General features: G+C 39.4%; 3 protein-coding genes across 4 annotated transcripts; 2 read left to right on the top strand and 1 right to left on the bottom strand.

The window, feature by feature from the left end:
* Window positions 1–15: 15 nt before the first annotated feature.
* On the top strand, window positions 16–13375 carry LOC131592623 (glycosyltransferase 8 domain-containing protein 2-like). Its single transcript, XM_058864239.1, has 10 exons — window positions 16–344; window positions 2271–2325; window positions 3707–3802; window positions 4992–5160; window positions 6791–6908; window positions 8252–8336; window positions 10326–10438; window positions 10872–11038; window positions 12254–12366; window positions 12932–13375. Exons 2-10 carry the CDS (start codon window positions 2307–2309, stop codon window positions 13102–13104), a joined length of 1053 nt encoding a protein of 350 aa, XP_058720222.1. The 5' UTR covers window positions 16–344; window positions 2271–2306; the 3' UTR covers window positions 13105–13375.
* Window positions 13376–13627: 252 nt separating this feature from the next.
* LOC131592622 (G/T mismatch-specific thymine DNA glycosylase-like) lies at window positions 13628–23458 on the bottom strand. 2 transcript variants are annotated; one of them, XM_058864237.1, is made up of 10 exons: window positions 23350–23458; window positions 20581–20729; window positions 19561–19790; window positions 19018–19087; window positions 18311–18446; window positions 18149–18231; window positions 17972–18066; window positions 16328–16499; window positions 15907–16035; window positions 13628–15812 (listed from the first exon to the last, which is right to left on the bottom strand). In XM_058864237.1, the coding sequence occupies exons 1-10, from the start codon at window positions 23370–23372 to the stop codon at window positions 15673–15675; spliced, it is 1227 nt and encodes a 408-aa protein (XP_058720220.1). In that variant the 5' UTR covers window positions 23373–23458; the 3' UTR covers window positions 13628–15672. The 2 variants fall into 2 exon arrangements, with proteins under 2 accessions (XP_058720220.1, XP_058720221.1); XM_058864238.1 differs by having other exon boundaries at window positions 13628–15809.
* A 73-nt stretch (window positions 23459–23531) lies between these two features.
* LOC131592624 (ubiquinol-cytochrome-c reductase complex assembly factor 6-like) lies at window positions 23532–25694 on the top strand. Its single transcript, XM_058864240.1, has 2 exons — window positions 23532–23831; window positions 25420–25694. Exons 1-2 carry the CDS (start codon window positions 23676–23678, stop codon window positions 25513–25515), a joined length of 252 nt encoding a protein of 83 aa, XP_058720223.1. The 5' UTR covers window positions 23532–23675; the 3' UTR covers window positions 25516–25694.
* Window positions 25695–27424: the final 1730 nt, after the last annotated feature.

The following is a 27424-nucleotide window of genomic DNA, read 5'->3' as shown; positions in this document are numbered from 1 at the left end:
GCCAGATCTGGGGCTGCATCATCGCTCTGCACATCTGGAAGTGGTTTATGTACTCTCATTCCTCCAGTGCAGCGTCTGGACTCTGAGCTATTCCTCAGCAGCAGAGAAAGGAAAGAAAACCAGCACAACTCCAAAGTAAACTTTGAAGAGTACGAAAGAGGAATTGAATCGTAAAACTGTTACTGTGCCGTGTAAGGCCCTTGTGTGGGTGACTTCAAAGGAGGATGGTGATCAAGGACGCTTTGGCAAGAGTGCTTACAGCTGTGGGCTATCTAGGATCCAAGTAAATAGCTCCACAGCACTTCAGGAGAGAGGAGTCCCGAATACTGTGCTGCTTTGAAGAGGTAAAAAGACTAATTAAGCAGGAAATATCTGAGCAGTAATGTCACTGTTTTTGAACTTTCCCTTCTGCAGCCCCTCGCTTTGTTACAGGATTTGGCAGCTGAGTTGGGGACTGCCAGGTTCCAGGAAATAATGTCTACAGTCAGAAAAAACTGAGTAAATGTTTGCAGGGGAATAAATATACCTCTCTTTCCTTAAAAATCAGTAGATAATCAATTGGTGTTTCAGAGGCTTAGGAATGTTGTAGTTGTAGAACTCAGACTTGTGTGAGAGTCTGTCTTGGGATTTTAAAGTTTAAAACATGTTTCAGTTTATGTGGATTTAATGATTTCTGGAGATAGCATGAAGCTGTGGCTGTGCAGCTTTCATCTTGCAGTGATCATCAGGACTGTTTGTGACTACTGTTACAAATGCTAATTCAAAGATAGAAGGCAGCCCTGAGGAAATCAGGGGAAGATTGTGTTCAGCTAAAGTGGGGTTAGAAAACTAGTCCAAGAGTGTAGCAGGTTCTGTTGTCTCTCTGCTTACCTAAATGAGTAAAGTTTTTAAATGTAAAAGAAAACAATATTCCTCTGTAACGCGTGAGAGAAAGGCTTTCTCATCTGTGGTTTTTCCTGACAGATAAGCTTGATTTCCTCTGTCTAAATTAATGCCACATGAAGAGAATGGTCTGCTGGAATGTAGATAAGCAGTGCAGATGTGGAAGAACTTTCAGAATACTCCTTTCTCACTGTAATTTAGTCATTAGCTGGGACTTAAATACATGTGACTATAAGTGGCTTGTAAACAAAGCCACATCTTAGATTTTTATATATATATTTTTATATTTTTTTTTGTTTAACTTGGCCAAAGTAGACACTAATTTAGGATGCTGCCTGAACTTGAGTACTAACCAATGAGAGGTGGTCAGTCTTGTGACTCAGATTTCAAGAATTCTTGCTGTTCTGTTTGATTTGTCAAGGAGCTGGAACAAACTTCATTTTTGTGTGTGCACAGAATGCATTTTATATCTTCATCTGTGCAGTAATGTCTCTATGTCTGTATGTGTGGAAACAGAAAAAATTGTTCTCTGTTCTATCTCTGCATAGTATAAAGGATAGGTCACACAGTTGGATTTTTCTGTCCTCCCCAGTTTCTGGTGCTGTTTTTTACTGGTGGTTGTTGTTTTGGTTATGTGGTTTATGTTCTCTTTCATAAACAGTCGTTTTGGGTCCAGGATTCAAACAAACGTTGTATTTCTCATAATCATGTACTTTAGGGATTATGTTCTGTCTTCTCAGACATGGCTGCTCTCAGGCCTGGACTAGAAACATAGTTTTGGGGAAGGCTACCTCCTTTTCTTCAGCATCACAAAAAATGTGCATAAATACAAGCCACACTACACACACTCAAAGAATATGGCTGTAAGAAAATACTCTCACTGTTGCTTTGAAATCTTTTGAGAACCTAGAAAACCCTGCCCTGGTATAATATTCCCATAGGTTTGGGAACTCATACTCCAGTAAGAGATTAGCATTTGTGATAGTTACTACATTTGAGGTGAAATCAGAGATAAATATATTTATAAATTGCATTAGTGGGTGTTTTAATACTTCTTTGCACGGAATCTTAAAAAGTTGTAAAAATCACCCACTGATGTGGATGATCAAATGGGATTTATTAAAATGTTTTTATAAACTATTAGTTACTTAAATTATTAATAAAAATATTTCTAACCCATAATACTAGGGTTAAAGTAATTTGTATTTGTAATTTGTAAATTTGAAAACAAAAAGTATTTACAGAGATTAAGTGCAGTTTTACTAGTTCAGTAACTTGATAACACTTGATAATCCAAAATGTACTGCTTTAACTGCTAGAATTCATTTCTGCCATTAATGATGTTTCTCTCTTTTTTTTTTTTCCTTTTAATTATTTTTTTATTTTAGTTTACCACAGATCACAGTTCTCATCCAACAGGACACATGGCTCTTTTAAAGAAAAGTAAGAGATTAAAAACATTTGAAAGACATATTTTTTTAAAGGAGGACAGAAATGTCAAATCCAATTTTACATACAACTGTTGTCAGAGTTGCTTACAAATTTATAGTTCTGGTATTGCTAAATTATACTTAACTTTAAGTATGCAAATAAATTTTTCCTGTTAACTGTATCAGATAAATACAATCATAATTCACATTAATTTAAAATTACTCACTGCTTTACTGCATCAGGCTGGAGATTATGTAATTTCCCACCAATAATGCAAGTAGCTGCTGTTTTCATATGAATTGTGCCCAGAGCACTGAATGTGAATTTAACAGAGCTCTGCACATTAATGCTGTTCATACTCAAAATTGAGATATGGCCCCAAGAATTTTGGGGTTCTTATCCCCAAGAGGTCAGTGACTGAAAATGTTTTTTTGCCTTTACTTATGTGCCCAGCATTTCTCAGAAGTCAATGGGCTTTTTCCTCAGCTGGGTTAAATTAGTGCAGGTTTGGTTTACCAATTTCAATCTAGTCTCATGGCCAGTTGGCCATTTTGATTAAGAGTTCAAAACTCTGTTCCCTTTGCTCTTTTAAACACCTTAAATACATTTTATGGTGGTGTAAAAGGAACAAAGTAGTCTGAAACAAAGAACACCCATCATCAAAGTAACTGTTGATGAGGGCAGTGTTGTGCTTGTGTGAACTGTCCCAACACCTGCACATGCTTGCTTTGTGTTGGATGACTTAAACTTGTACAAGACAGTCTTCCAGGAACTATAAATCAGAATATACAGTCGGGTCTTTGCCTTGCTTTGATTTTACTGTCAAAATAAGTATTTTCAAGTATTTTGAAACATTCCTGGTTTCAGTAGCATGGTGGGCTTGTTTCTCTAGAAATTTTAGGGTTTTGCTCAAATGCACCTTCAGGATTTGAACATTGAAATAGATAAAAATATTCTCCTGTGTCTGAAGTTTTATCAGGGAAGCATGACAGAGTAGAAGGGCTACATAAAAATAATTAACTCATTAAGTGAGTGTAAACAGACAATGGACTAGCCAGGAAAAAATGTCCAAAACTCCTGGTAAAATTCAGAAACAGGTGAATTTTCTAACATGGATAAGCCATATATATTGGGAGTCTTACAATTTAGTGAGCAGGTTAACCATGAAAATTAGGTAGGTTGGGATTACTTTAGTAAGGGAGAGTTACTGTTGTGTTTCTAACATAAAATTTTTAGCTTGATCGAATAACACCTGAAAAATGCAGCAAATACAGATTATCAAATTTTTCTATCATCTGTGCGGGTTGCAAATTGGATTTTTATTTTTTTTTAATCAGATACTTGGGAATTAGCTGTTATAATGATTATTAACACATTCTCCCTCTTGTTTCAGTTAACCAGGTCTTACTGTTGCTTCTTGTCTTAACTGTGTGTGCTATTCTGTATAATAAAGTTCACCAAGTGCCATTGGCATTAAGAAACGAAACAGGTAAGTGACTTTAACTTCAGTTTCATTTATGTTCCTGTTTTATATTCTTCATGTCTTTACTTATACAGCACTTTTCACCTTATTGAATCCTGTTTGTCCTGCAGTAGGTGAGCTACTTACACTGTTACATGTAATCTGGGATGAAAAACATTTTGCTTCTGAATTACTTGAATAAAATCATAGGAGATTGATAGTGATGACTAAGAGTTGTAATTCTGATTAAGTTTTTATCCAGATGTCACTGATGTAGATGGATGCTGGAGTATATCCTTACTTGAGCTGAACAGATTAGAGTTGTCAAGTGGTAAACTTTGATCATGACCTGCCTCCTTGGGAATGTTCTTGGCCTGGTTATTCATTTCAGATAGACCATCAAATCTTCATATTTACAGCAGAAATTTTAGCTAGAATTTTTATAGTGACAGAAACCTTATAGAGTTAATAAGATTAGACTAGTATTAAATGTTTATGTAAATAGTTTGCTCACTGTTCCCAAGGTAAACAAACTCAATCTTGAGATAAATAATTTATTTTCAGTATGTTTTTGTGGGGGTTGTTATGACTGTAATTGTTACATATTAACCAGTATAATTATATCTGTTTAAGTTCTGTAAGTTAATAGGTTCTAATTAGGGATAAAAATTTTTAGCACTTTTCTTCATTTTAGCATTAATCTGATTCAGTATAGTTTAGGTTTTTTGCCTTATATCATTAGCAACTTCCTGCTGGTACAAATTTTTGCACTCTTCATTTCAAGCCAGCTTGCCAAAGAAGTGGAACTCATGCAATTGCACTGTCTCTTTGACTTACCTTGTTCCTTTGATAATTTTGGAGCCTATTGTTCAATTTGTACTAAATATAACTGAGAAGTAGAAGTCTCAAAGGTATTCCAACCTCTCCAAATTTCATGTGCATAAGCAGCTACAGGAAGGACAGGCTGAATTGTGCCTGTGCTGAGTAGAAGATGCCGGGAACTCTCTTATTTATTCTGTTTGGAGGCATCCAACAGTCCAGTCAACCTGCAAGTGGTTCTGGATTAACAACAGCTCAAGCTGTGTGCTTTACCAGATGGGGATATGTGCAATGTGGTAAGGAAAAATGAAGTGGTGATAAAATGATTCCACTGCTTATGGTATACTTACTCATTTTTGTGACCCAGATCTGATGTAAATGGGTTTGTTTCTTGCAGTGGATTTGGAGAGCCCTGAGGAAATGGAAGAAGAAATCCCAGTGGTGATCTGTGCTGCTGCAGGCAGGATGGGTGCAGCTGTAGCAGCGATCAGCAGCATCTACAGCAACACAGAGGCCAATGTTTTGTTCTACATCGTTGGGCTGAAGACAACCATCCCACATATTAGGTACACACCAGCCTTGCTTTGTTTTGGGCTGTACTTAGATCCGTGTTGTTGCTCCACCTAGCACGGGCATAAAGCTTTGCAGGACTCTTCAGGGAAATTTGTTGCTGTTGGTAGCAACCTCAGGACTCTGTACATGATGGAAAAAGGACCACTTTGTCCTCCACAAGACACTGACTTGTGCAAAGGGGTGTGATATAATCAGGCCATACCTGTGTTTCTCAGCTTTTTGTTGCCAGGCTGCAGAAGAGTCTGAAGTAAGGTAAGGATGCACTTTGTGGCACCTCCGGTGCTGTGTCCTCAGCTTCAGAGTAGAAAAACTTCCTATTTAAAGCTAATTTCAGTTAAGACAATGTCTTAAAGTTATAAAAAGAAGCCCAGAAAGTAGTACAATGACTTTAATTTCTTTCCTTTTCACTTCATTCCTTGATTTCTCATTTCATTTACTTTCATGAAATTATAAGTCGTCATTTCATGAAAGGAAATGAAATCTCAGGATTACAATGAATATTCATCTCATTAAGTTTCAGTTCATTTCACAGTACTTCATTTCATTGTTTTCATGTCAGAATTTTCTTTTTCTCAATTTCACTTCATCATATTTTCCTTGCCTTTCTATCCATTTTGCTTTAATCCTTCATTTCTCATTTTATTTTTATTTATTTTCATACATTTTATGAAATGAAAATTCCTCATTTCATGAAAGGAAATGGAATCTCAAGATTTCTATGAATATAATTTCTTGAAGTCTCATCTCATTTCAATGCACTTCATTTCATTCCATTCCCTTTCATTTATTTGACTTCATTACATAGTTCTTTTTTAATTTCATTTCATTATGTTTCATGTCCCTTCTTTTAATTTCAATTAATTCCTTTATTTCTCATTTAATTTCCTTTCATGAATTGAGAATTCTTCATTTTATGAAAGGAAATTATATCCTGAAATTTTAATGAATCTAATTTTGTGATGTTTCGGTTCATTATGTTTCAGTGTTAAAATTTACAAACATTGTCTTAAAGAGGACCAAGTTATGAATGAACACTAAAACATTTCTTAGCAGGCCTCACCTCTGGCTACTTCACTTCTGCAGCCTTTTGTGTCTGCCTTTTGCAGACAGTTTGTGTCAGGATAGAAAATAAACAGTGGTGATAAGAAATCTGAAAAAAATATGAAAATAAAATTAGTTTAGCCTAAAGAAAACACAGTTAGGAGGTGATGTAAAAGTCATCTGGAAGAACATAAAACTGAAAGGGATTTAAAAGACTTAAAAGCACTGTAGACAGGATAAGATGTAATTATCTTTAATTGTAGCAAGAAAACTTAGAATATAATTTATTGCAAATTATGGTGAAAGGTGAGTTGTTTGGGCTGCATATGATAGCTTTGGGAGTGGTGTGGGGTGGTTTTTTTTGTTGGGTTTTTGTGGGGGATTTTTAAAAAATTTATTTTAAGAGCAATTTTAACTAAGGTCTGTGTGCAATAGCTGTAGACATAAGTGATTCTGTCTTGGGATAGAATAGATCAAGTGAGCTTTCAAGGTCTCTTGTAATAAGTGTCTGTGAATTTCATACTGGAAGTACTTGCCACATGCTTTATAATTTTTTTATCACTTCTTTTCTTTTTATCACAGAAAATGGATTGAAAATTCTAAACTAAGAGAAATAAAATTTAAGGTTGTGGAATTCAATCCTATGGTACTAAAAGGAAAAATCAGACAAGATGCATCACGTCCTGAGCTACTGCAGCCTGTGAGTCAATGAACATAACAAATTGTTGAGGTTTTAAATGCTTATTATGGGCTTTAAAATGTTCTAGATCTGTTCCATTTCATGGAGGGGGTGTGTGTATATGTGTCTTCCACTGCAAGAACCAATGGCCATGAGATGAAAGTAGTCAGAGTGACAACATAAACAAGAAATGTCGCACACTTTTCATGCAATGAGTACTACATCTCTAGAATTCCTCTGCTGAAAGGCCTTGTGGATGCAAAAATGTTCAGGGGTTCAGTTAGGATCAAAGTTCATATTTAGATCACATCTAGATCAGAAAATTCCTTGAGCTGAAAATAGCTGGAAGCTAGGAGAATACATGGAGCAATTGTTCTGGATGCTTGCTCTATTTTTATTTTTCACTGAGTGTCTGGTTAGGATCACTCTGAAGGCAGAGGCTGGGCAAAATTCTGGTCTGAATTCTTACAGTTGTTCTTACATTCTCAGTCCCCTTTCCCTCTGCTCTGTTCTTCATTGCTGTTGTAGAAGTTATCCCATGTCTATGCCACCAGTCAAATAATTTCTTTAGAGTGGATTGATGGTACCATTACATTTTGAAGTGTTTGGTGTGATGTATACTGTAAAAATGCACTAGGAAGAGCATTTGCAGGAGGTCCGGAAAGGTGCTCCTTCCTCTCTTCTCTGCACTGGTGAGGCTGCATCTGAAGTGCCATGTCCAGTTCTGAGACCACCAGTACAAGAAAGATACGGACTTACTGGGGCGAGTTCAACCTCGGCTGCAAAGATGATTAAGAGGCTGAAGCATCTTTTATATGAGAGGCTGAAAGAGTTGAGGCTGTTTCAGTCTGGAGAAGACGAGATTCAGGAGGTTCTTATCAATCTGCATAAATACTTGAGGGGAGCAACAAGAGACAATGGGCATGAATAACATCAAATTCGCTCTGGGCTAAAGAAAAGCCTTTTAAAACCAGGAGTTTGAAAGTCTCAGGTTGCCCAGAGAGACTGTTGAGTCTCCATCTGTAGACACATTCAGAACCCAGCTGGGCATGGTCTATCCACCTGCTTGAGTGGACTCTGCTGCAGGTGGGGGGTTCAACAAGGAGATTTCAAAAGGCTCCTTCCAGTCTAAAGGATTCTTTGAGGAAGCAACAGATTTGTTGTAGTGGATAAATAATAATAGCAATAATAGGAATAATACTGGATTTGAGACAGTAATAAAGCTGTGGGGGAGGAAGCAAATAGTTGCTGATTAGTGCTCAATAAAGAGAGACGTTCCAACTGACTTAATAGAGACAGAAGCCTGAGACTACTGCATTAAATAGCTTTACCATTTAGCCTTTATATTTTTTTCTCTTTAATAGCTGAACTTTGTTCGATTTTATCTTCCTCTGCTTATCCAGAAACATGAGAAAGTAATATATTTGGATGATGATGTCATTGTTCAAGGTAAGCTGTTGTCTAAAAAGCAGTTTCTAACAGAATTAAATCAAAGTTATTGCAGCTTTTACAGATATTTGGAAATATGAGATATAATAAAAACTGAGGCAGCTGCTAGGAATGTTGAACTTAGGGAAACTACAAATAATCTGTTTTTTTAAATGAAAGTTTGAGGAAGAACTATCTGCATATATTTTGCATAATTGTGATCAGAATTGTGGGTTTCATTTTAATTGATTGTGATCAATTGCTGAAAGATACACTCAGGTGCTGCAATGTTTATTAAGTGTGTGACATGAGTTTGAATTCCCACAAATGCTACCAATTCCTTATCCAGAGCTGCTGTTCTGGAGAGCAAGAGGAATTTAATCAAATAAGAGAATGGAAGCTCCAAACACTCAAAATATGGTTTTGAGCATCTTCAGCTCAGAATATAAAGCAATTTTCAGAATCACAAAGATTGCAGAGTTCCTAGTCAAGTGGGAGCAGTTAGAAGACATTCAAATTCTGAAAAAAATATTTTCTTTTTTTCTTATCATCAAAGTGATCCCTTTTGAAGACCAATTATTTTTTTTTAATGATAATTTCTTGTGAGTTTCTTCTGTTTTGTTTCCCAATTGTTGGGCTTTTTTCTCTGTAGAGCTGTTATCTTTATGTTTGTTCTATCATATTTTTTTGTTATTTTAAAGCACTTTTTAACCAGTGTTGTGCTTTAACCCTGGTGGGCAACCAAGAAAAATTCCCTTTGGAAAGGACTGTGTATAACTATAATAAACTTTTTGGCCTAAATTAGTCTTTGCTGTAAGAACATTAAGACCAGTGAATTTACACATGACAAAAGCATAGTTCTCCACTGCTTTTCTGCACCTTTTTATAGTCTTGTCTCTCTAGGGGCAGATTTCAGACCTCCTGCACTTAAAGGGGTCACTATTTGCTGCTTTAGAAAACACAGCTAATCTGTTCTGCCTGTCTCATTTTCATTTGCCATAGGCTTCCTATCACAGTTCTCCAACATGGGTGTTTCCAGTGGCAGTCTCTCCTTTTTGGTTTTGTTGTTCTGTCTGTCATCAACGGGCAGCAGCAATATTTAACTCTTTGAAAGGTTCCAGGTCTTCATTTAGACTCCAATTTCACGAGCAGCTCAAGTTGAGCCCCCCACTTCCCTGTCCCCCCTCCCTGCACCTGTGTTCACCGGCGCTGGGCTCTTTCTTTCCCTGGGCTGTCAGCTGATGGTGATTGTGGAGCTGCAGGATAAAGGTGCAGTTTCACATTACACCTCATGGTAGGCTGCTGCTGACCAAGTGGCCTCTCCTGTCCCCAGACAGCTCCTCTTACGTGTGTAACCTGCAGTGGTACAGTTGCAGAAACAGCTGATTCAGCTGTTTGACCTGGCAGAAGACCAGCAGTACAAAAAGTAAAGGAGATGAAAGCAAAACTGGAAGCTGTAAGGGGTTGCTGTGACAGTGCTGTGTTTCCCACCTGCCCTGAAACTGTTCTAGCACATCTTTGGGTACATGACAGCCAGGTGATGGTGAGGTGCCAGGCATTACAATGTTTCTCTCCACCAAGAAGAAGCTGGGTGGGCTGTGAAACCAGCAGGGATGGTCAAGTGACAGGCACATTTCAATCAGCCATTCCTGGGAATTCAGGTATCTTCCTATGCCATAGCACCAGGAAAAACTTCCTCTGTGCAAGGCAATTAAAGTGGCACTTTTGTGGGACATGAGGAGGCTCAGAAAAATTGCCTGTGCCTTCCCTCTCCAAAGGCAAGATCTGTGAATGTACAATTTTGTAACCAGGCTTTTTAACAGTCCTATTGGCTTCTGCTGCAGCTGATTTTGGACAACCAGAATATGAATGTATTGAATACAAATGATAATGTCTGAAGATTGACCTTAGGCATATTACAAAATTCAGTAGGGGATATCCATTATCCTATCAGCTCTGTTGCAGTGTAGTAGGAGTTGCCTGATGCTTGTGACCTTTCTGTGTAAGCAGGTGACATCCAGGAACTCTACGATACTAAGTTAGCTCCTGGACATGCAGCAGCTTTTTCAGATGATTGTGATCTGCCTTCCACACATGAAATGGTTAGAAGTGTAGGAATGCAGGTAAGATGCCATTCTGGTATTCTAATAATGAACGTGTTTTCCCATAAGTGTAAGATTCTATGTGTTTTCCCCAAAATGAAAGTTTTTATGTATATAGATAACTTTGTAATAGTTGTACCGGTAATGAAGGACTTCTTGTAGCAGTACAATTGTGATGCTACATGATTTAGTGTGGGCTACCAAAAGACAAACACTAAGAGGGAAAAGCCTTATCAAACTTCCATGGTACAATAGTGTAGAAAATGTAATTTAGTATCTGGAAGTATCCTGCCTTACAGCCTTGTTATATGGAACTCACGACAGGTAACTACCATCTAGAAATTCATCTTTGGGAGACCATATTTAGTCTCCTTCTCAGTGAGAGTGAGGTGCATTTACATGTATCTTTATAGAGATTCCTAGGGGATGAACATACCTTTTTTTTATTTCTTAGAACACATACATGGGATTCCTGGACTACAGAAAGCAAGCCATTAGAGATCTTGGCATCAGCCCCAGCACCTGCTCCTTTAATCCTGGGGTGATTGTTGCTAACATGACTGAATGGAAACATCAGCGGATTACAAAGCAGTTGGAAAAGTGGATGCAAAGAAATGTAGAGTACGTGTAGAACTCTAGCTTTGCACTTTACTTTTAATACTTGGTTTACAATTTCACTTCCAGTTTAAAAGCTCTTACAGGTTTTTTTTAACTCCAAGCAGTCTTTCTTTTGAAATCTTACAAAGTGAAGTAACTCATGTTCCAGTATTTCCATCTGTTTAAATCTGACCAATTCTGTACCAGGTAGTGGCTGTATGGAATTTTAATCTTGTGTTCAATCACAAACCCCACTCCAACCTGAGGGACATTGAGAACACGTGTTTCTCATTTTGGGTGACCAGCTTAGCCTGGGATGAAGCCACTGAATAATCTTTCCTTCCTGAGGCTAGCTTAAAGAAGGAGGAATGTTTCCTTCTTTGCTTGGGGACTCTCCTGTTGTAGCATCAGCCAAGCTGTAATTGGACACCATCTTTTTTTAAACACCAATAGAAAACACTTCTTTTTCTCTAGTAGATAAAATTTTACATGACATCATTTTGTTATTGACCACAAATAAATTGTGACATGGTTAAACAAATACCATTTTTAAAATTAGTTCCCTGTTAACCTGTATTTGAAAACTTGATGTTTATTTTCTTTCTCTGCAAAGGATTAATTTTAAATTTACTAAGATAAAATTGATATTGAATAGTTTGTGCTATTGTGCTGTATCCATTACTTGCTAGTTTCCACCTCCCAATGCCTTCCCTTACAATGGTTAGGCATGATCTAGCCCTGGATTTCTCACAAAATTTATAGGAAACTGAAATTCTTTAGAAACTAATTTATGCTAACTCGGTTTTGACAAAATCCAGTTGGAGGTTAATTTAAAGGTCTAAAAGCTAGGGGAGGGAGAAAGGGGAAGAAAGAGGGAATTAAAAACATGGGAAAATTTACATTTTCTTAAGAAACCAGGCTAAATTATGTTTGATTGCTTTATGTTAACAGCTTTTTTCCTACAGTTAGCTTTGTCAGCCTTGAGAACTATAGTCTGTATGTAGAAAAAATTGGTTTCATGTTGGGTCTGACTCCCATTTTACTTGGCAGCAACAGTTTACTCCATGGGAATTGGAGTTGCAAATATAATCAGTTAAAAGCACAAGGAAGGAGTATGCTGAAAACTGATCCGTTCAAAATTATTTTGAATTTTGCCAGATACTTACTTTTAATCTTCTACCTTTTGTATTAAAGATTCCTCAAGGTTTTGAACATATTCTTTTATTTTTCCTTTTGCAGGGAAAACCTCTATAGTAGCACCCTTGGGGGAGGTGTGGCAACCTCTCCAATGCTGATTGTATTTCATGGAAAATATTCCTCTATTAGTCCTATGTGGCACATAAGGCATCTCGGTAAGTTTAATTCCTTTTTGCGAGTTGGAACTAAGGTGAGTTTGTGAGATTCCAGCACAAGACCTTTTGTGACTTTACCTCATGTGCCACTTATGTGGAAAGAATATTTTAAATATCTGAATATAGTGAGACTGAAAAAAGTCAGTCTTGGTGCAATGGAAAAGAAGGGGAGGCCTGGCAGTGGTTGCTGTCAACATCCTGGAGAATGTAGTTACCTTTCAGCTGGGAGTGCTGAATTATTCTAGAAAAAACATAACAGCTTAGCTGATATGGTAAAATGAATAGATTTTACTTTGTTTGTAATCCCAGCTATGCCAAGATGTTAGAAGTGTTTAAGAGGAGAGAGCTGAGAGATGAAACTTGCTGATTTTTTTTTCTGATGAAACTTAAGAGGCATCAAGCTGAAAAAAGCTACTTATCATACAACTGGGTGTAAATTAACAAGAAAGTGTACTAATCAGACTTTTGAAAAGTCACCTGAATTTAACTCACTCTACAATGTCTTCCATTATCAAAAACTGCATTCTTAAATTTATTTTTTTAATTTTTTAATCTACCCATGCAGGTTGGAGTCCTGATGCCCGTTACTCAGAGCAATTTCTTCAAGAAGCTAAATTACTTCACTGGAATGGGAGATACAAACCTTGGGACTACCCCAGTGTCCACACTGATCTCTGGGAAAACTGGTTTATTCCTGACCCTTCAGGGAAGTTCAAATTAACTCGTCCTGATAGCTGATACTGAAATACTGTAAAATGTAGTGTATGGGATGCAATTAATAGTTTGAGATGCAACACGTTGTATGATTAATTGATTTTAGAAAATGAAGTATTTGTTAAAAATATGAATAACTGACCATCAGTTTTGTGTGCTTATGCCAGGAGAGGGAGGCTAGAGTGACCAGTACACAGTTCAGATTATCCTGACTTTCATGTAAGGTGAGGAAACAAGTTTACTTGACAATGAAGTATTTTCATTAAACACTTAAAGAGGTGAAATTCAGTGCCAGACAGTGAGCTTTACTTTAAGGTCTAAGTAAGATTCCAATGTCTTCTGGTAGAAAAATCTACACAGTAGACAGCTGCAGTGTTCTGTACAAGAAATGTTTAGCTGTCTAGCCCACATTAAACAATCTGAATTGAAAACCTGGGCACATGTTACTGAGTTCTGTTGCATGGTGACTGTTTTTTGGCATTTCTGTGTATGACAGATCCTGTAGTGCACTTAGCAAGATGCAAAAGCATATTCCAATACGCTGCAGTACAATTCCTGATTTTATTGTGAAACATTGGTAGATTTAAGACAGGTTAAGACCTTCTGTATCACTGTAACAAAAAGAGCACCAGTTTTGAGGGAGAATACAGAATTGCAGTATTTAGTGGAATGGTCATTGTACACCCAACTGTATTTTATGCCCAGATAAGCAAGTAGGTGATTCCATTAAGGAAGAGATCTTTCCCTTCCCATCAACCAGGATAGCCTTTCAGGAGTTAAAACCTACTGTGCTACGTACTCAGCAGTGCTAATTTCATGCTTCTAATTTTGTTGAAAATAAAACTGAATTGTAACAAATCCCTGATGCGAGATACTTTGAGCACCTGCAGGAAAACATCCATGTAAACAGCAATACATGATACAGTACACTTTAAATAACAGACAAGACAAATCCTATACCTTTCTGATAATATGTGGAACAGCTTTATGCTGCAGCTAATAAACACAATCAGAATCATAATGCACACTCATTTGATTTAAGATTCTCAGAATTAAGCCACATAATTTGGGAAGAAACTGTAAACATCATGCCTGCCTCACAACAGGTTGACAGTGTGTAATCTCTGTAAAAGGTGTTACAGCAGGATTAGAACCTACACTAACCAGTTACACACAATTGACAACTGTCACGAGCTGTGAAGAAAGGATAAATCACACTGGTACAGGAATCTCTGACCAGCATGGAGTGTGGAGATACTGTTTGTGTGTTTTCAAGTATGTGAAGCACCAACTGTCATAAGATCATCAAAACTTTAGTGTTTTGATCAGCTTATTGCTTTGACTTCATCTTTTCCTCACATGATAAAAGAGGGAAAGAAGAGGAGAATCAGGCACCAGGATGGAGTCTCATTTCTTTCTCAGTCATTAATATTGGCTAAAAATGTGTATTATTTAGGCAAGTTCCCCAGAAGAGAGTTATAGTTTCTACAGCCAACTTCTTATTCATGGAACAGCTGTCTCTGTATTCAGCTCAATGTTTTTAAGTGGAGTAAAGGGAACATCCCCTAAGGTCCTACAAATTGAAGAGAACTTCATGTTAAAAACTGCTAAATTGCACATCTATTTCACCCTGTGCTTATTGTACACAATGTAAATAATGTAGCTGTGCATGACTCTTAAAGAGAATGCAGTCTTTCAATTTTCTGTCACATTCAAAGGGATTATCTCCTGCAAAAGGTCAGGTGAAGGGACTAACTTCATGGAAATTATGGAGTTTAAATGTCACAGAATTCAAGAACTACCACTGCTGTTTGTTTTTGGTTTTTTTAAAAGGAATTCCAGTTCCTTACATTGGAATTTAAGGGGGAAAGAGATGGAGTGGTAGGGAAACCTTATGCTGAGACAGATCAGGTAGAATATTTAGGCCCTGTCCTGTGTGACGCAAGTTTTCCTCCCCAGTGTTGTGACTTGAGATGATGTCTTCACTCCCTTTATCCTGAATATGGTCTACTCACTGAACAGACAGACTTCTTTCATCCCATCCAGAAGACAGCACTCACAGCTGCAGAACACAACTTAGTATACTTTTTAAGATAGTAAAAAGCAGGTTTAAAAAGCACTATTTCATTAATGGTGCATGATTAAAAACACCTCTTTGCACAAGGCAAGGGTACACTTTCCTTTTTCCCTTCTGGATATAAAAGTATTATGAGATATCCAAATATTGAGGCATTGGTAAAAAGTATACTGCTGCTGTTCCTACCATGTTACCATTTATGGAATAAAATTAACACCCCAAAGAAATCTTCACAGATGAGAAAGCAATTTGTCAAAAACTGCAAGAAATAGTATACATTAAATATAAAACTCATATACAAAAAAGGGCTAACTTTTTTTTTAAAAAGTTTGGACAGTTCCTTAAAATTATCTAATTCATTGATTTCAGCCTACCACACACTTACTTTGGACTATAATAAAATAACTAGGGCAGATAAAATACTATCCAGATGCTTCAGTTGGAGAACCGAGGTACCAATCTTGATCACTGCATTAAAACTGCAGCATGTGTGCATAGCTGAGAAGGAACAGCTCCTACACGCTGCTTCCCTCCTCTTCCCGTGTCACGGCAGCATTGAACTCTGGAATCTGGTCTGCAAAGGACTGTGTCATCCACTGTCCGTTAGGAACTTCACCGAAGGACGACCCTTCACAGTACTGTGGGTTGCTTCCTGCTGGACAAACAAAAATCACACCGTTTTTAAAGGCAACTGACACCACAGGCTCTTTGCTTCCCCAGCTGCAGACTGAATGCCTCAAGCACTTTACCAGTTCCATTTGAAGACAAGCTGCACTGGTCAGTGTCATATGGTGCACGGTCACAGTAAGCTCCTCCATATGCTGCTTCATAGCCTGGGTCATACTTTTCTTCTTTGACAGCCATCTTTTTAGCATCCTCTGCAGAAAGGGTACAGCTCAAGCATTAATATTTAGAATAAAAATTATCCAAGAGCACTTTTATCAGAGAACATTTGAAAAACAGCCACAATTCTACAAGATAATCCCAGCTCACCTTAGATAATTTAGGTTGTACTAAGGAGAATGGAATCTGTAATTTTATACCACACAGTTTAGAGAATCATGTCTCCCTTCCTCCCATTAAATTCTTTATTTCTTTCTGCTTGGGAAACTGCTAGTATTGTACACTACTTTACATTTTAATGAAGTGTTAACAAAATAACAACCGTACCTTGTGCAAGTTGCAAGTCAAATGTGTACTGCACCTCCTGGACGTCTGTGTTGGGTGCAATGCCTTTCAGTTGATCCCTTAAGTCTTTCAGCTTAATGTAATAATGAACTTTATCTTGTGCCCGAGGAAACTGAGCGCATCTTGCACTGGACGAAGGCATAACATAGCACAGCTTGAGACAAAGAGCAAGAAAAACAGCATTACTGATCCCTGAGCTATGAGTTAATACTTAGTGCATTCAGAACAACTTAACTGTTAAGCTCACTGTTTTAACCATTTGTACAAACTTCCACTAATGCCACAGGTGGTTGTGGAAGGGGCTAAAATGGGTTTTCATTTTTCTTGGCCAGCCACCTGTCTTGTCCTGAAGACAGGGGCTGATTACCAGCTGCTAAGTGAGCACAGTTTTCACCAGTTATTTATGTGCTGCAGGAGAAGCAGTACCCATGTGTGTTACAAGAGAGCAGGGCACACTCCAGAGCTCCCTGAACAAGCAGAGCTCTGAGCCAAGGCATAGAGGAGTACGTGACAGCCTGCAAAGAGCCCAGACCAGTGAGGGAGGCAGCACAGGTTAATTAGCCTGGCTTCTTGGCCAAGTGCTCCTGCATGACATATGCCAGGCTGTGAAACTTGTTAGTGTGGCTGGAGCCAGCTTCAGTGTTTCTATCTGCACCAACAGCACTAACTAAAGACATCAAGTTAGTTCAGGAAAAACTAACTGTATTCAATATTTCTATTACCATGCAGTCTTTATGAACGAGTACCAGCAAAGGGTATTATTTATCTTTCTAACAAATACATCTACTGCAGAAGTACTTAAGAGCTACTTAAGGAGTGTGAGCACTTTATCCAATGATTCTTCAGGCTCTAATGACAACACTTCCACCTTTAGAGAAAGGCAGCTGAAACTTGCAACACTAGTAATTGAGGGTAGAAATAAGAAGAAAAAAATCCAAACTTTTGAACTGACAAGGTAATGAAGCTTTAGAATAAGCTACCTTGCCAAGTACCGTAGTTGCCTTTGCTTTAACTTGTTTATGAAAACATATTAAACAAACCAATTTCTAATGATACATAGCTGGTCTCTTGAGATCCTTTCCAGCACTAAAGGTCTATGACTAATGCACTCTTCATCAAATTGCTTGTTTTATCTTAAGCATCCAATTTAACTTCAAAGTGCAGATCAGCTTAAGGAGACCGAGTCTGACAGAAGCGCTTGGGCATGCCCAGATCCAGCAATGCTGAGGGGTCATGTGCAGTGGCACAAGGATGGACTCCCCCACTGTGGCACTGCATGGTAATGCTCAGTACCAAAATCCACTAATACAAATACCCAGGGAACTGGACACTGGGGATCAGATGTAAATTATCATAAAAGCAGGCATGTGTTACCTGTATTTTAGGTAGTCCTTAGAGAATGCACCAACCTACTAACCATAACATACCGTTTCTCAAATAAAGTCTGCAAGTCTGAAAAAGCTGCATTAAAGACATGTCTGAAAACTGTCTAAGTAAAAACCTTTCACACCTCTTATACTTCAGTCAAAGTGTTTTCCTAAGTGTATGCAAGGCCTGAGATTTCATTAGTTTCTAAATAACCAAAAATGGAGCACCTTAGTTTTGTTTCTCAGTCTCAATACTTACAGTTTCTGTATCTGGCACTTTGTGTGGCTGCAGCCCAAATTCCAAGTTCTTAACTTTAATTCCAAAAACTTCTTTACTAAAAATTTCATAAATACCTAAAATAAAAATATAGGGTAAGTTGAAAAAAAAAAAAAAGCTACTAACAGAAAAAATTCATTTAAAAGGAAAAGTTCTCACATTTTCCATTAAAAGCTGCTATGCGAGGTTTATACTTTTGTAGCTTCTGCATCAGAATTCGCCCTCCTTCCCGAAACTCTTTGCTAAAAGACAAAGTACTCAAAATTATAATCACAACTATTAATTCATTAACAAGCCTTATATTTCCCTTTGTTGTCTAACCTGGAGAGGTCTTTGCTTCCAGGTGTTGTCCTTTCAACCATGTTTGTAAATCCAATCCCATATTTATGTGGCAAGGTGTGGTCATCCATGTGGTTTAGCTGTTCATTGCTTAGACCAGACATGAACAGACACTTCCCTGCAAAGTAGGAAGAGAGACATGCATTTGCCTTTTTCCAAGGAAAAGAAAACAGAACCAAAAAATCCCACTCAACTATTGGAGTACTGGAATGCTAAAGGAAGAATCTATTTTAACAAAGTATCAGTTAATTTGGGCAGACTACTGCCCCTTCCAGAAAGGTTTAAAATAGCCAACCAACATTACTTTACCTCCTCCAAGAGGGCAGGAAGGCCCTAGTGAACAGGAATTCCTCATCATGATCCTTCAAACCAGCCTTTTATTCTAAAAGCTCAGTACAGAGGTTTAGATTTTGTGATTCACTTAAGCAGTGATCAATACAGATTTTGGGGGAAAGAATGTGGCAAATACAATGTGTCAGCTTTCTGTGACAATCTTGCCATTGCTTCTCCTTGCACTGGGCCTCCCACACAGAACTCACTGTCTTGAACTCATATTTGAAGAAAAAAACCAAAATCCAACAAACCAAAACCCAAGAGAAAAACAAAACCCAAACCAGTTTAATTAAAATGACACAAGTTCTAACAAAGTTCTGCAAATGCTAAAAGAAGAAAGGAAAACAAAAACGTACAAAAATGGTTTCCAGGTCCTGGGTAATGATGTCCTTTGTAAGCTGCCATCAGGCCAGGGTTTATGCCAATCTACAAAGACAGCAGTCCATTTTAACAATGACAACACGGCTTGCTAGTAAAGAATTTAATCAAGTTACAGGATGGATGCTTATTCAATTCTCTCTAAGTTACTGTTAATAAACAGAAATGTATTAATGGCACCTTACATTATTATTTAAAAAGACAATTTTGCAGCAGTGCCTCGATTAGATGTGCAAGGTCAAAAGAGCAGCTCAGAGGGTGCAGAGCTTCCAGGAAATTAAGCACTGAGTTATGGGCTCTCATGAATCTGTACTAAAAGTGAGCCCTAGACTTCTCAGAAATTAGAACTAAGTTTTAACAGGAAATGCAAAGCAGCTCTACACACAGGAAACAGTTTATGTACTTTATCTTGCAAGATCTTGCCATATATGCAATATAGATGAGTAAGCAGAAAGAATGTAAATCAAAACAAGTAAATACAAGACTTTTCCACCTAACTCCTGTAACTCTGAGTTACTCACTATCACAATGTCCAGATCAAAGGTCAAAATATCAGGCAAAGTCTTGGTCAGAAGTTCAGCTTCAGATACACCATTAAAACGGTCCACTTTTCTTTTGACTTTAAAAGTATCTGTGATCTTTTCTTGTTTGCCTTTTGACTTGGCTGGTTTTTCTTTTTTAGCAGCAGGCTTTTTGGGTTGCTTTGGCTCAGTTGCTTTGGCTTTTCTTTTCCTTCCCCCTTTTTTAACTTCTGAAACACACAAGAAATATTCCTTTTGTACATTTCCAATGTTGCAGCATGGATATTCAAATAGACTCAGCTAAATATACGGACACTGAGAGAAATCAGAGGTAAATTTACCTTCAAAATTCATTAATTTAAACAACACACCTGAAGCTTCCTCATCTTCTGGCTCTTAAAAGTTTAGAGAGTCAGGCAGCACAGGCACTGGCCATGACATGACCACCCAGAGATTGATCCCTTTCTCTCTCTCTCTCTCTCACTGTGTTCATTAATAATGCTGAGCTGTAGAACAATGTCACTTTCCAACAGTTTGTATTTGTTTAAATAAGCCATACTAAACTCAACAATTCTGAGTAACCAATTCCCTACCTGTGATTACTACAACAAACTAAGCAACCATTCAAACAAAAAATTTCAAATAAACAGTATTACATTGTACTTCTCTTGCAGAAAGTTAAAAAAATAGGTATTTTGAAGCCAGAATCTTAAAAATACCTTCTCTAACACCATATTAAAACCCATGACTAAAATAATGCATCTACCTACTGAAAAAAAATCTGCTTCTCTTGGAACAAGATAATTGTGTGAGACTGAACAATGTGCATACATTCACATTAGTTTACTGCCTTTTTAATTGTCTATTAGAACACATTTCCTAAAGAATACAATTAATCAATACTTCTGCAGTGAGCATCAAGAAAAGGAAATCCAGTAGGTCCAAGGAAGCAGTTTAGGAGCAATATTTTTTTCCCAATCACTCTCACTTCAGCTCACTAGCACAGCCCAGTCAAGCTACCTTTTGGAGGCTCCTGAGCAATGTTTGGCTCTGGAATGCCCTCTAGAGTCGGTTGCTCAGTCATCATTTCCATGTTGGGCACTGCAGTCATCATCTGATGGAACGGAAGCGAGTAAAACGCTTGAGCTTGCTGAAGATAGGTGTAGTATCTTAGAGAGGGAGAAAGAGAGAACTTACTGTAGTGGTTTAGATTCACCAATTTGAGTTTCCCAGCCAATGCACCAAATAATGATGTACCAAAGAGAATGTAAACATCAAACTTTATCAAGGCTGGCATGTACTGCACCTACATTCTCTGATGACTGTTAACAAGGCACTAAATTAATCTACACCATCAAAGCAGTCTGGCTGCTTAGCTGACATCAGTTAACGCCAACATTAACAGCACAGTTCTCTTGTGATTGCTATGATGTGGCATTAGCACAGCATCTGTAAGGGGAGACTAGACCTATTCTTTTTTTTTTTTTTTTGTTAAAACACTGTAGCACACAATTCCAAAGCAAACTGTCTATCAAACAGACCAACAATTTACAATGCATGTTGAGCTAAAGCCCTCTGGACTTCCACAACTTTCCCAAATTTTAGATCTATTTTATGTCGTGTCAGCTGCTTGATCTGGTAAGATACAAATGGATGAATCATTCAGGGCTATAAAGCATTAATACACATAGCATTTGTTACTTTGCAGATTATTAAACAGCTTTAACAAATTGTGTGGCAGATGTTGTCCCACTATCACACACTGGATCCCACCACAAGTATTGCACTTATTCCACATGGAAATGCTCACACACACAGAGATCCTTCCAGTCTCTTTCTATGCATAAACACATTTTTCCATAGACATCTCCCTCCTTCCACACATTTATTAGTCACATACAGCCCTCACAACCATTTCTGCTTTATTCTGTCACTCCCTTCTACCCACACAGCCACCTTCATGTACATAGCTTCTACTGTCTTACAAATACATAGAACAGACTTGGTGAACAGTAGATTTTCAGGAAATAATTTTACCATTTCAGAGCTATAATTCAAAACACCAAATAATTTTTAGATATAGAGATACTTGTCCAAGAAGGCCAGTGGCATCCTGCATTAGCAATAGTGTGGCCAGCAGGATCAGGGCAGGGATTGTCCCCATGGAATTGGCACTGCTGAGGCCACATCTTGAGCACAGTTTTGAGCCTCTCACTACAGGAAGGTGTTGAGGCATGTCCAGAGAAGGGCAACAGATCTGGGGAAAGGTCTGGAGCAGCTGAGGGATATGGGGATGTTGACCCTGGAGAAAAGGAAGCTCAGGAGTGACTTGATCACTCTACACAACCACCTGCAAAGAGGCTGATGCTGGGTTGGTCTCAAGCAACAAGTGACAAGACAAGTGGATATGACCTCATGTTGTGGCAGAGGAGGTTTAGACTGGATATCAGAATAAATTTCTTCATGAAAAGGGTTGCTAACTACTGGAATAGACTGCCCAGGGAACTGTCTGAGTCACCACCCTGGAGCAGATGTTGTAGATGTGCAAATTTATGGACAGGGTTTAGTGGTGGGCTTGGCAGTGCTGGGTTAACGGCTGGATTCAATGATCTTAGAGGTCTTATCCAACCTAAATGATTCTGATTTTAAATTTCTCAAAAGAAGGGACCATTCCCTACTACACACTGGGTTTTTAAGAAACCCACTGTAAATCAGTCTTATGCAAGAAGAATCCAGTCTTGTGATCAAGCCACTATTTTTAACCCAAACATCTAACCCTGAAACAAGGAGAACAAATATGAACATAGGCCTGTCAGATTCCCATGGAAGTTGCCAAATGAAGCTATAGGAGATTTTCTGAGTACAGAGAATACCTTAAACCCGCTGCTGGAAGAGTTCCATTCTATATAAAATACTTGTGCAGTTTATGAACCAAACAAAACTGATTTTCAGATTTCTATCGAGAAGCACATGAAAAACTGAGACACGCAGAATCCAGTTCATAATGTAATAAATGCTTAATCATGCAGACCATAAAAGAGTGCGTAAGAAAAATGTGAAAGCATCTAACCTAAGACCAGATATCATTTTGTAATATAGACCTTCTTACTTTCTGCGTATAAAAAGTCTCCTTCCAGCAAAGGGAATATAAATCCCTTTGAATAGAAAAATAAATTTGCACCGTACCACAAACAAGTCCTCTAACCACTTGCTAATGAGAGTGAAGTTTTACCCCTACTTCTAATTTTCCCATATATTTTAGGCCAGCCAGATTTCTTACGTGGGTTCAGTAAGACTTTTTTGTTGTTGTTGTTGTTGTTATTGATGTATATATATTATAGAACATTTAAACAAGTACTTTCAGCATCACGAGGAAAAGGCAGTGTTTTGTTCCTCTCCCCTCCCTCCAGTTCACTATTTTTTTCCTCCCCCCCCCCCCCCTTCCGTTCATGCTAAAAACAAAGGGGAAAGAAAAGAAAAAGGTAAAGAAAAAGATGTGTTCACTGGAACAAAACCGGCTATTAAGTAATATTCAAATCCCCCTCAGGACAGAGACAGGATCGCGCCCCTCGCAGCCCGAGGCCGCCGCGCTCCCCCAGCCGCGGGCCCGGCAGCCTCAGAGCCCCGGGAGCGCCTCCCCTCCCTCTTTGTGCCCAGGGGAAGGGGAGGGAGGCGGTCGCCACGGCCCGGCCCCGGCTCCGCCGGCCGTGGGATGCGGGGTAGGAGGAGAAGGACAAGGGGCGATCCCCACCGCGAGGCCCGAGGGCGGCTGCGGGCGCCCGCCGGTACCTGCCCAGCTCCGGGCCCTCCATGCCGGGCGCTCCCCCCGGGGCCGTCGCTGTCGCCGCGGTTGTCGCCGCCGGCCGCCCCCCGCCCCCACCGACCGGCCGGGCGGCCCCGTCACGTGACCGCGCCGCCCAATGGGGGCGCAGGGCGGGGCCGCGGCCGCCCCGGGCGGGGGGCGTCGAGACCGTGAGGGGGGGGCCGGGCCGCGGCGCGGGCGCTGTGTCGCGACTCACCCCGCCTGGCGCGATGCTCCCTGCCGAGGGCGGGCCTCCGCACCCTCTTCCCTCTTCCCTGTTCCCTTCCCCCTCCCCCTCCCGGCGGCGGCGGGGATGACGCACGTCCGGCGCTGTCGGTGCACAGGGCCCGCCCCCGGAGCTATGCCCGCCGGCGTCCCCTGGCCCACCTACCTGCGGGCGCTGGCGGCCAGCATGCTGGCCATGTTCGCGGGGGCCGAGGTCGTGCACAGGTACTACAGGCCTGACCTTGTAAGTGCTCGGAGGGTCCCGGTCGCTGGTAGCGTGTGTGCGGGATGGAGGGTCTGCTGGAGAGGCTGTGCCTCGGGAAGGCTGTGTTTCTGGCCTGGCGGTGGACAGAGATCAGCCTCTACAGGGGCATTGGTCAGGCCGCCAGGACTTCGCTGTGTCCTGTTTTGGGCTCCTCAGTACAAGAAAGACAAGGAACTACTGGAGCGGGTCCAGTGGAGGGTCACGAAGATGATGCAGGGTCTGCAGCGTCTCTTGGGAGAGACGACTGGAGGGGATCTCATTAATGCTTGTAAATACCTAAGCAGTGGGTGCCAAGAGGATGGTTCCAGACTCTTTTCAGTGGTGCCCAGCGACAGCATGAGGAGCAAAAGCCATAAACTAAACCACAAGAAGTTTCACCTCAACATGAGGAACTTCTTTCCATTGAGGGTGGCAGAGCACTGGAACAGGCTGCCCAGGGAGGTCGTGGAGTCTTCCCTCTCTGGACACATTCCAAACCCACCTGAACGCGTTCCTGTGTGATCTGCCCTAGGTGACCCTGCTTGGCAGGGAGCTTGGGCCGGATGATCTCCAGAGGTCCCTTCCAGCCAAGAATTCTGCGATTCTGTGGCTTCTCTGGAGAGTCACCTCCATTCCGGACGTAGTACCTTGTGTCCAGAAGGGGTCTCTGCTGGGGGAAGCTGGGTTGAGAAATGAGCCTGCAAAAGTAGTGAGAAGGGGCTGTACTGGATTTAAATAGACTTGGTTTCCTCCAGTAACGGAAATGAGGGCAACCGAAATGACACTAGAAATCACGACAGACACGGCTGTCAGAATTACAGTCATAGAACTAAACTCTAAATGAGACCATCCACTAGGGATAGTAAAGTGTCTTTTCAGCTTCTTGGAGGCCTGACTTGGAAGCTTTCCCTCATCCTCTTGCTCATATATACTTGTTTTTTTAAATTCTCTTGGCTACTTTACAACGGGAAATAAGTTTTTAAAAATTACCATGCTTGAGCTGTCAGCTCAAAATTCAATCTGTGAGGCTTCAGTCATTGATAGATGCATTAGAATTTATGTGTTTTGTCTATTTATGTATTTATTCAGAATGATCAAATTATCTATATCTCTTCAGTAGCACAAATTTTGAGGAGCTTTAGTTCTTTAAATGTCACGTTATCTGGTACCTTTTAAAATTTTATCTCCAATTTCAGTGCTTAATTTCTGAATCAGGGCAGTAGAAGCAGTGAAACATTTTCTTCTATCACCAAGAGTATGTGTGGAAACTTCAACTGTGCTAGAACATCTCCACCAGACTCACTTTAATGGCAAAAAGAGGCTTTGCTCCTTTAAAACAAACTGTTTGTTCTTCCTTTCATTTATTTTTTTTTCAAATTGTATTTTGCTACTTTAATATAAGTCAAATTACAAAAAGGTAATAATTCTTAAGGTGAATTTTGCTTGTAGGAATTCCATTCCACTCAGAAAAGCGGGCTGTAAAATCACAGTTTAGCTGTCATGTTCTTCCAGAATAAGCTAATTTACTGTTTTGGGAGTTTAGTTTTTCCTCTGTCACAACACTGACATCTTTTTCTGTTTTTAATAGAGCATACCTGAAATACCTCCTAAGCCTGGAGAACTGAAAACAGAACTGTTGGGTCTAAAAGAAAGATCAAGCGAAATTCAGACTTCACAACAGTGACCAGAGTTTATTTTCATTGTGAAAATTAGAACTGATAAAATATTTATCCAACTTTTTAAGTTGCAGAAATACATATATGAAATACTGTGCTCCTGTAATGGATTTTTGCTTTCCTTTACTCAGAGTTGTGGGCAGCATTAAAAATAAACATACAGTGAATGCTTTTGGTAAAAGTCCCATCAGTTGTGTGCCAAAACGCTTGTGAGTTCTTAAATCTGGATTACATTTTAAGTAACCTTCAGAATAAAGTGTCAAACCATGACACGGATGTGTCACTGACAGGAAATCTGCTTTGGTCCACTGCAAGGCAGGAATCTTACAGCTTGGTGATCTCAGTTAAAATGAGGCAAATACATACAGATTACACTGAAATCAGATTTGTTTGTGCTCTGTTTGGGCATCTTGACCTGTCTATGGCTGCTTTTGATAGCTGTAAATATGCAAAACTCTGAAACAACAAGTGCAGGTTTACCTTTCAGTCTGGAAATAGAATCACCACAACACACCAGGAGCTTGAAAATGTAGTCACCTTCCTGTGAAAATGGCCCAATAAGCTGGTTCTAAATGGTACAATATAGAGCTTGGGAAGGTTGGGATTAGTTTCGCTTCAGAAAGATGCCAGGACAAAGCATAGGCTTCATCCTCAGTCATTAAAGTTTAATTCATAAAAAACAGTCTGACACACTACCCAGCAAGGAAACAAAAAGCTCCCTACTTTGGAGCTCCCTCCAAACTCCTACTACTGAAGTATCTGGAAATCTTGTAAGGGCAGAGGAATCCAGAAATGATCAGTGAAAGTGCTACATTTACATCAGCTCTGACTATGAAGCTATTATTTTACTTATGCCTGCATAAACTGGACTGGTTTTCCTAGGAAGAAAGGTTTATAGTTCTTATGCATGTGTATGTGTCTGCTCTCACCAAGTTTTACAGCTGTTGGTGGGATGAGCTCCTCTCCTGCTCTTGTGTGCACTTTTTATATAACTAGATCACATCCTCTCTCTCAGGCACCTTTATTAATGACAACAGGAATTGAGAGAGAGGCACTGGTAAAAGAGAAATTTTATGTCCAAACAAAATCTATCAATGAAATCATCTTAATAGATCCACTTCTGGTGAAAAGACTTTGCTGCACCTAAACAAAGCTGAGATTTGCAACCAATCCAATTCCAACCTTCCACTTCAGCAGAAGATAAAGTTTAGTGAAGAGAAAACAGGACAGTATTTTGTTTCTGTTCTAACTGAGGCAGGGAGAGTTTTTTGATGATCCTTTAACAAGCCAGCATTCACCAGCCCATGCACTGTTACTCACACTTTGTCAGATTATCACCTCTTATGTTGTTGATTTCTGACATGAAAGATGCATTTCTATTTTCTAGAGGCTTTTCAGATCTAAAGGCTGCAGAGGGGAGTTTCTACAAATTAGGATTGCATTTCTAAGTGTATCCCACTGCTGCTGGAAACTGAGCAACAGGGAGCTCAGCCTTTTCTAATGCTGAGGGAAATGTCCTCATTAGTGCCCATTTAGGAATAGCAAAGCTGCCAATGCACCAAGTTTTAACAGCAGAGGTGACAGCCCCAGAATCAGTGTAACTGCAGCACTGAAAGAAACAGTTTTGACTGGGAGACACTTCCATTATTGACACCGTTTTGCTTCAGAGCTGACGAAAGAACAGGTAAACTTACAAGTGCATTTTGTGCTTATAAATAGCAAACACTTGTCACTGCATGATGCAGAGAAAGCAGTTGGACCAAAGCTATGTTGCACATGATACTCTCAGCTGAAGTGTATAAAGAAGCACAAAGCACAACTCTCTCAAGTCTGGTCTTTATTATTTCTGAAATTTAATCAGTTTTGTCAACCTCAAACCAATAAAGCAATGAGAACTTCAGCTATACAACAGAACAA

This window comes from Poecile atricapillus, chromosome Z (genome assembly GCF_030490865.1).
Source record: "Poecile atricapillus isolate bPoeAtr1 chromosome Z, bPoeAtr1.hap1, whole genome shotgun sequence".
Taxonomy (NCBI): domain Eukaryota; kingdom Metazoa; phylum Chordata; class Aves; order Passeriformes; family Paridae; genus Poecile; species Poecile atricapillus.
This window is presented reverse-complemented; position numbering and strand designations above follow the sequence as displayed.

Bases quoted from the DNA above. Each gene is read 5' to 3' on its own strand.
- LOC131592624 (XM_058864240.1), top strand. From the start codon at position 23,676: ATGACGCACGTCCGGCGCTGTCGGTGCACAGGGCCCGCCCCCGGAGCT. The intron at 23,832-25,419 runs GTAAGTGCTCGG...TGTTTTTAATAG, and splicing joins GGTACTACAGGCCTGACCTT to AGCATACCTGAAATACCTCC.
- LOC131592623 (XM_058864239.1), top strand. The intron at 5,161-6,790 runs GTACACACCAGC...TTTTTATCACAG, and splicing joins ACAACCATCCCACATATTAG to AAAATGGATTGAAAATTCTA. The intron at 6,909-8,251 runs GTGAGTCAATGA...TCTCTTTAATAG, and splicing joins GTCCTGAGCTACTGCAGCCT to CTGAACTTTGTTCGATTTTA.
- LOC131592622 (XM_058864237.1), bottom strand. From the start codon at position 23,372: ATGGAGGGCCCGGAGCTGGGCAG. The intron at 20,730-23,349 runs GTACCGGCGGGC...TCCCTCTCTAAG, and splicing joins GAGGGCCCGGAGCTGGGCAG to ATACTACACCTATCTTCAGC. The intron at 16,036-16,327 runs GTACGGTTGTTA...CCCTTTCTGCAG, and splicing joins TGACTTGCAACTTGCACAAG to AGGATGCTAAAAAGATGGCT.